The following is an 8576-nucleotide window of genomic DNA, read 5'->3' on the forward strand; positions in this document are numbered from 1 at the left end:
TATCATTCTAAAAAAAATTTGTATTTTCAAAATTCTCATATCTGAAAATCCTTTCATAAAACCACAAATACATAGAAATAAACTTGGAACACAAATACATAGAAATTGAAGCGATAAATAAACACAAAGTCTAAATGAAGTGCAAATAAAAATAGAAATCAAGTCCATGCACCTACTCCACAAATGCTCGACCAAGTCATTCTTCAATCTATCATGAACAACTTTTGAACGAACCCTCTCAACGCCAGATGCCCAACGAGATAGAACAAAGTGGCGTTCATCTTCAGGAGCACCTTCTCTACTTGGTATTTCCAAATCAGGAATATACTGCGGGATATCCGTTTCGCGTTCATCTTCCACAATCATATTGTGTAAAATAATGCAAACCCTCATAACAGTAGCCATGTTCTCCAAATACCATAACCTGCACGGATTCGCTAAAATAGCCTAACGCGACTGTAATATACCAAACGCCCGCTCTATGTCTTTTCTAGCAGCTTCTTGCTTCTTTGCAAAATGTTTGTCTTGTGCAATAGTCGGTTTAGCAATCGTTTGAATCAAGGTGACATAATTAGGATAAATACCGTCAGCCAAGTAATAGCCCATATCATAATGATGGTCATTCACAGTGTAGTTACAAGGAATAGCTTCATCATTGACTATATCATCAAATATTGGTGAGCGGTCAAGCACATTAAGATCATTGTGAGAACCCGCCATTCCAAAAATAGCATGCCAAATCCATGCGTCACGATCGGCAACTGCCTTCAAAATCACTGTTGGTTTATGCTTATGGCCAGTGTGAGACCCTTGCCACGCGGATGGGCAATTCTTCCATTGCCAGTGCATGCAATCAATGCTTCCTAGCATTCCAGGCCATCCGCATTCCTCAGACTCTTTAAGCAAACGTTGAATATCTGCAGCATTTGGTTTGCGCAAGTATTCACCTCCAAAAATTCTAATAATTCCATCACAAAAATAGTGCATGCATTCATGAACAGTTGGCTCAGCAACATGTAACATATCATCTACTAGATCAGCGGCAGTCCCATAAGCAAGCATTCGTATGGCAGCAATTACTTTTATTTTTGGGTTAATCCCAAACTTACCTGCACAATTAACTTTTTGTTGAAAATATGGTACATTATGATTAAGATGATTGAAAATACGAGTAAATAATGACTGACCCATACGAAATCGCTGTCGAAAGTCGTGGTCATGAAATATAGGATTTGCGTCGAAGTAGTTAGCATTTACATCGAGCGGTGTTGCCTCGTCTTGGCCGAGGGCTTTATATTTTCTTCCTTTCTTGAACCACCATGTGGTCTATAAGAAGACTCCGCTTCTTGCTGACGCAATAAACTCAGACGATGTCGAACCAAAGGTAGAGCAATAGCCACTAATTTGCGAGTTTTAACTGCAGTGTTATCATTTGAAGAGCTCGAACTCGAACTCGAGCTCGATGAAGAATCAGAAGAAGATGAATGATCCATTGAAAAAATCTTCAAGAGTTTTGGTAGTGTTTTTTTTTTTTTTTTGCTCAAGGAGATGAGTTTAGATGAGAGGGAACATGAAAAATGAAGAGAACATGCAAAATCGAGAGTTAAATGGTTATAGCACGCGGTTTCTGGAAAACCATGCAGTTTTGGCAAAACCGCGTGGGCTTGGACCTGTAAGATGGGCTTCTATGGAGCGGTTTTGGCAAAACCGCGCCATATAGGCCACGCGGTTTTGTTTGGTGTTTTTTTGATGTTGCTTCTAAAGTTAGTTGGTGTTTTTTTGGTTTGGTGTTTTTTTGGTTGCTCTGCTAGAGATGCTCTAAGACTTGTAAATCTAATACTTTTCTACAAATTTCATATTACAAGAGTTCTGCCATATGCATATAAGATGTCGTATCTGTTACAGTCTGTCTACTACGTTTCCTAGTAACATTTTTTTATGAAGAATTGCGTGCCTCACTGTTTCCAGTTGCGTCGCTCAACTAAATTTGTGGTGGTATCCTCTATGTTCAGTATCTGCTTCTCAATAAAACTCACTTCTTCCTTATGTTTCGAGCACGCTTTGATCGTGGTTAATGCATATTCCGTCACACAGAGGGCCTCTTTAAAGCGGGAAAAGTGCACATCGTAATCACCTTCAAACTTACCAGATGGTAGAATCCTTGATATGGAGAACCGCAACTTCAATTCGTTCCACTTCATTAACTACTGCGATATTCCCAGCAGTACCTTTGACCTTGAAGAGGGCAGCTTCAATCAAACCTAAACATTCCTGGATGTTGGCATAGTGCACCACATGACTCTCATATTCCTGATTCTCCTCTTCGCCCTCATCGTCCTGACTCATTTCCTCTTGACCCTGATTCTCATCTTGACCCTTATCATCCTGAGTGTCATCACTCATTTCTTCACTCCCATCATATTCAAACACTGGCAGTTTAAGGGGATTTGGGATTGGGGAGACCATGTTTACATATCCATCCTCCATATACACGGGAAATACAAGGGCATCAGCATGTGGCTCCAGTTTGAAAGAGTCCACACTTAGCTCCCACCTTGCAGCGTCAGGACTGCCTAATAATTCTTTCTTAAGGAGTTTAGCAAACACGAATTCAGACAGGGAGGGTACATTCACCACTTTCGACAACTTTAAGAAAGGGTCTCCAATGAAATCCATGGCCAAGGGTCGAGCTGCATGGTCATTGTGAAGGCAGCCAACAACGAATTTTTTGAACTTTTTTGAGAAGTCGCCCGTTGCTTAATGTACTTGGGTAGCAACTGGGGGTTGCCAATCCTTTCACAGCAAAAACCCGCCGTTATGGGGGAGTAGCCATACCCTAGTTCCAGTGGCTGAGCCAGGAATTTAAGTGAGGGTGAGCCACCCAGAAACCAAGCATAAAAATAAAAATAAAAATACACTAATTTTTTTTTAACTAAAAATTCAAGGGTTAACTAGTATTACCCCCACTAGCCCCCAAGTACACACAAAAATAAAGTCAACTTGGGTTGATCGTGTTTTTTTTTTGCCTGATCACAAAACAAGTATATTTCGAACATAAAAAAAATCATATAAAATGATTGCAATAAATGTATTATAAAAAAATAAGAAAAGAAAAAAAGATTCAATCTAAACAAGTACTTCTTCATAGTTGTCCTTGACGGCTTTTTTTTTGTCATCCTTATTCATCTTTTGGAAGCATTGTAAGATCAACTCGGTATCAAAGACTTCTTTTTCAATGTATGTTATTAAACAATCATTCAACCATTCATCCGTCATCCGATTGCGCAGACGATTCTTTATAATATTCATAGCAGAAAATGCCCTCTCCACGGTAGCAATAACAACAAGTGAAATCAGTGGCAACTTAATCAACAAATACACAAGTGGGTACACAATGTCTTTCTTCGTCCCAACCATTTTTTTGGCTAGGCCGCTAATTAATTTCATTTACTTTACCAAACTTAGTATTGGAACGCACATCAATGATACAATTCTCAAGCTAATATGCTAATTCCATCTTATCTATCTCTGAAAAATCATGCATCGGTGTGGGGGCGCATTGGTGAGAGCCTTCGGGCTAGGTTCCTTTCGGGCAATGTAAGCCTTCGGGCTAGGGTCTTTCAATGTAACCGGTGTGGGTCTGCCTTAACCCTCTAAATATTCAAAAAAAAAAAATCATCGAAATAAAGTCGAGCAAAATGGATCAACTTTTGCTTATCGAAAGCAGCAAACGACTCACAAGGATCAAGACATGTCGTGCAAAGAAGTAATTTTGTGTTTGCTTCATTAAACCGGTCATTTAACTCTTGAAATTGCAAATCAATACAGTGATAGAATAATCCAATACGATAGTAATGTAAATTAGTGTTTCCTTCCGCTCTTCGTCGAGACCTCCATCGAGCCACATTCCTCTCTTCCATACACTACAAGAAACATGGTCTTTGGCGACAAAAATAAATGTCGCTAAAAATTGCAGAAACGTCGCTAATTGGATTTAGTGACGCTTTTTGGAGTGTCGTGTCATCGTCGCTAATGATATAGTCGGCAAAGATATATAGCGACGATTTTTTATCGTTGCCAAATATGAGATCTTCACCGACGATTTTTATTGTCACCAAAACTTCATTTTCGTTGCTAATTCATTTTCATGTTTTAGATAGAATAACGTCACAAAATATATACCTTTTGCGATGTCTCCAAAATCGTCGCCATTAATCCCTTACTAACGACATTTCTACTGTCGGCAAAGCTCTAAACTATTTGAAAATTTTAACATCATTAGCGACGTTATATGCTACAGGTACAATTTTTTTTTTAAAATTTGTGTTATTAGCAACGTTTTTATTGTCGTTAAAGATAAAAATAATTTGAATTCTATCGTCGATAAAGATAAAAAAAAAAAAAAAAAAAAAATTGAAATTTTGGTGTTATAAGCAACCATCTGATCGTCGCTGGAAGCAAAAAAAAATCTGATTGTTGTGTTCGTTTCCGACGTTACATGCGCTTCAGAAGACTATTTTTATCACTAATATCGTTGCTAATTGTGCATCACTTGTATAAATTATTTTCACCTATCCCCCCTCTTTCCTATTTAAAAAATAAGCCTAAATTAAAGAAAACAATCATATCAATTATTTTATCATATATAATAAACAACAAATTTTCAATAAATAAAAATGAGCCAATTCACTCATTTAGAAACTAATTCTAAACTCATCTTATAAAAATAACATAAACAATTCAAAACATCCCTCAAGTATAGCTTGCAAATGAAATATCTTCATTAAAAAACAAAAAAGTGACAAAATAGCATATAGATTCATCTGAAGCCTCTTCTGCAATTCCAAACCGCCATTTCTTCACAAAAAAATAATACCAAAGCACTCCTCTTTTGACGTATGATTATCTACACACAAAAATGTTATCTATTAGACCACAAAAAAAATGATAAACCAAAAATATAATAGTTTCATCACATCAAAATTAAAATCCGGTGAACTATTAATAATTACGTTAAGTTTAAGATGTATCCAAAGAAGTGGTGCTTGAAACACGGGCCAATCACTATTTCAAGAACTTTTAGCTGTGCGTTATTCGGATATAAGACGATGATATATATATGTATCACCAACAGTCCAACAGTCCCAACAATGTCAGATAATATAACATGCAGGATGCCACCCACAATGATCCTTTAATAAAGCTAGCACCTTAAAATTTTATCATGATCAAAACTATGAGCCACCTTATGCAAACACCAAGTAGGTGTATGTCCAACAAAGTTATATGTATCTAATAAAAAGCTTGACGTGGCCCAACCTTCTTGTATGTGTACCTGCAAGCTACACTACAAGAAATCTGCTCCAAATATATATAACCAACAATCTGGTACCCAATAAAACGACCACCTATATGGTGAGGATCTGGGTCACAACTACTCCCACATCGACCAACCATAGTTCGAAGTCCCTCCACAAAATTCTAAGGTAAGAAATCTAAATGCAGCTTGTATAGGTACAACTGTGGAAAGGCTAGAGAGAATATCAGACAGCATGGAACCATCTCCTTCTATGAAGGGCAGTACACACTAAAACAATCAATATTATCTAATCCTCACTACACACCAGTGCACACATAGAGTCAAATAACTATTTTAAAAGTACCAAGTGCTATTTAGAGAGTAAAGACCTTAGCAAAAAAATAAAAAATATATAGGAAGTTGTTTTGGTATATATAGCAGACTGGATGCAGAACAACTTGGACAACAACAAATTCAGATGACTGAGGAACAACTAAGGTCAGCAACAAATGGGTCTAGTACAATAATTTAACTGTCGCGAAGTTTTTTAACTATCAAAACTAATAATGGTTAACTTTTAGATAGAAACATTAGGCACAATTATTGCCTCATATCGCTTAATGTTAGCTGGCACAGTGACATAATGCCCGCATATACCAAAACAACTTCCTACTTAGAAGTTCAAAGGAATGTGTTATTGCTCATGCATGTCTTGTCACAGACTAACTGAATCAGTCATAATGAAGAACCAAAAAACAAAACCGTCTGAAGGAGAAAACAGAACAGAGCATATATTTCCATTGTTTCTTTTTTATTCTTTTCATGTGTCGATTCAGTTGGTTTGTTAAAAAACTACTAGCTGAAATCTGGTTTGGGGGTGTTGCAGAACATTATTCATCTGATCTTCAAGGCATTTTGTCATGAGAATTAGAATTATTTTCTCAGGTGGTCCTTTTGATGCAAGTTTAACACCTTCAGGGAGACCACTTACATGGGGGGAATGGTTAGTAGGTCTGGCCAAGTAAACTTTTGCTGTGGAAATTGTGACTGCAAAGTCTATTGTTAAGTCTGATTTATGGCTCAATATTTTCCACGCATAACCCAACCTTTGTTCAGTAGTCACTACACGAAAGTACAAACTATAACAATCAATATCTAATCCTCATAGGCTAATATAACAAAAAATTGGCTTTGTCATAGCTATACCAATAAGGTCTGTGTATTCTCTTGCATGACACATAACGCAACAATGATCATAAAACCCAATAAAACAACACCAACACAGATCAGAAAACATTTAAGTTAATAAATCATACCAAGGAGTACCACCAAGCTTCTCCATGAGATAGTCCAACTAGCGTTGCTATTGTTCAAATTGTGACTTGTGTGCTGCTTGTGTTTCTTCAGCCGTTGCCTTCCATGCTCGCAACTCTTCAAGCTGAGACTCTACCTCGTCTGCCCTTGCCCTCAACTAATCCACATCTGGATGCCCATATCCAGCCACACGTTTACGGGGTGGGGGTGCCTCGCCATGTCAGAAAGACCTCATTTATAACCAAGTCTTACACCCAAAACTTTTATCAAAGATCTCTTCTTCAGTCAAACAATTAGAACCTTCCAATGTAGGTTGATTTTGGAGTTCCATCATTCTCTCCTAAAAAAAACAAATAGATATAAATATCTCACAAAACTACGAGTTAGCTAACTTAAAAGGTAAGTACGAGTCAATTACATAATTATTTTCTGCTTCAGAAGAAACCCAGCCTTTTTCACTTAAATGATTCTTACGATATAGTGCGATTATCCCAGCCTCTTGTCGGGATCATCAGGCTGTGTCATTTCAAAAGACAGACAAAATCCCAAACTTAGTACTAGAATAAGACATAAAAAAAATATTTCTAATATCTAAAATTAATCATTTAATTGTACCATGTCAGCATGGATCCGTAGAAAAGATTTTGAACCAGCACAGTGGTTGACGACGAGGAATGAGCGGCTGTATTGGTAAGTTTTACTATGCATATCGAATAGTAATAATTTTAAACAAAAGATTTATGTTTATATACCCATATATATAAGAAGCTTTTCAGTCCTAAACCTTGTAAGTTTTGTCAAATAGGAAACCAGGTAGAATTAAAACTAACAATACAAGAAGTTTTCTTCCAAATCAGTAGTAACTTCTAATTTCAAATTGGTTAGCTAAGAAGAAGATATCACTATTGGTACACGTACACTCTTAATGCGTCGATTTCTCGTCCCCATTATTTACAATTACTCGAAGTCGCTCAATTTTTCACTATAGCATAAATATGAAATTAAGAAAATATCTAGAGGTTGAACGAATGGGGTTATATAGGTGGTTGAATTAATTAATTGGGTGTGATTGAATTCCCTACCCCGCACCAGATTTACAACTAATAAATCTAACCTTCATTCACGAAAGAAAGAGAGAAATTGTAGAGAGAAGGATAGAAAGGACGTACCTTGTCGATTTGATTTCGTGAGAGGGGAGAGACGGCTTACTTAAAGAAAATATTTCATCACATTGAATCAGAAATGAACATATAGAAGATCTAATTCGACAAGCGTTTCTTCATGAATTGCATTCAGAGTTTAACAGTCACTTAAACCAGCCCTATCCCATACTAACATTGCCTGAATAACAAAATATCCTTCTCAGCCGACAAACCGCAGTACAAGGGCGCATATCAATCATGCAGTGTTCCCAATATGTCGTCATCTCGGAAGAGATATACTCTGTCACCAAGCTTTACTTCCATTCCTCTATAATCAGGTAAAAGGACAGTGTCTCCTTCCTTCACGCTAACAGGAATGATATTTCCATCCCTGGTAGGGCTCCTGGACCAACAGAAACAACTTTTCCAGAGTTCAGCTTGGCGGTCTTTTCAGGAAGTAAGATTCCAGAACTAGTCTTTGATGGAGGAATGATTTTCTCAACCAAAACACGGTTCAAAGAAGGGATCAAACGCTTTGCCATGCTTAACAACAACTTCTCTTCTTCTAACAAGATATGAAAAAGATGGCGAGAGATTGAGAAAAGTGGGCAAACTTTCGTGAGAGGGGAGAGACGGCTTACTTATTCCAAACTAATAACTAGGTTTTATTTTTTTGTTCCATCTTATTTTTAATATTTCGTTTCTAAATTTAAAAAAACATGGGCTAATTTTTGGGTGGGATATGGAAATATTTTTTTGGAACCAAATCATTTTGGTAACTTAGGTAAGGGCCTAATTCTAAGCCCGAGAATTATTTGGCG

At 37.1% G+C, this 8576-nt stretch overlaps 1 protein-coding gene and 1 pseudogene across 1 annotated transcript; both read right to left on the reverse strand.

Annotated features, from left to right (window-relative positions):
* Positions 1 to 299: 299 nt before the first annotated feature.
* On the reverse strand, positions 300 to 1105 carry LOC147505704 (uncharacterized). Its single transcript, XM_086604169.1, has one exon. The coding sequence runs from the start codon at positions 1060 to 1062 to the stop codon at positions 448 to 450; it is 615 nt and encodes a 204-aa protein (XP_086460295.1). The 5' UTR covers positions 1063 to 1105; the 3' UTR covers positions 300 to 447.
* A 6717-nt stretch (positions 1106 to 7822) lies between these two features.
* Positions 7823 to 8361, reverse strand: LOC147505705 (10 kDa chaperonin, mitochondrial pseudogene; annotated as a pseudogene).
* Positions 8362 to 8576: the final 215 nt, after the last annotated feature.

Source organism: Coptis chinensis, chromosome 4, assembly GCF_015680905.1.
Source record: "Coptis chinensis isolate HL-2020 chromosome 4, ASM1568090v1, whole genome shotgun sequence".
Lineage (NCBI taxonomy): Eukaryota > Viridiplantae > Streptophyta > Magnoliopsida > Ranunculales > Ranunculaceae > Coptis > Coptis chinensis.

Excerpts from the sequence above, each read along its gene's own strand:
- LOC147505704 (XM_086604169.1), bottom strand. The coding sequence starts at position 1,062 with ATGCTTGCTTATGGGACTGCCGCTGATCTAGTAGATGATATGTTACAT.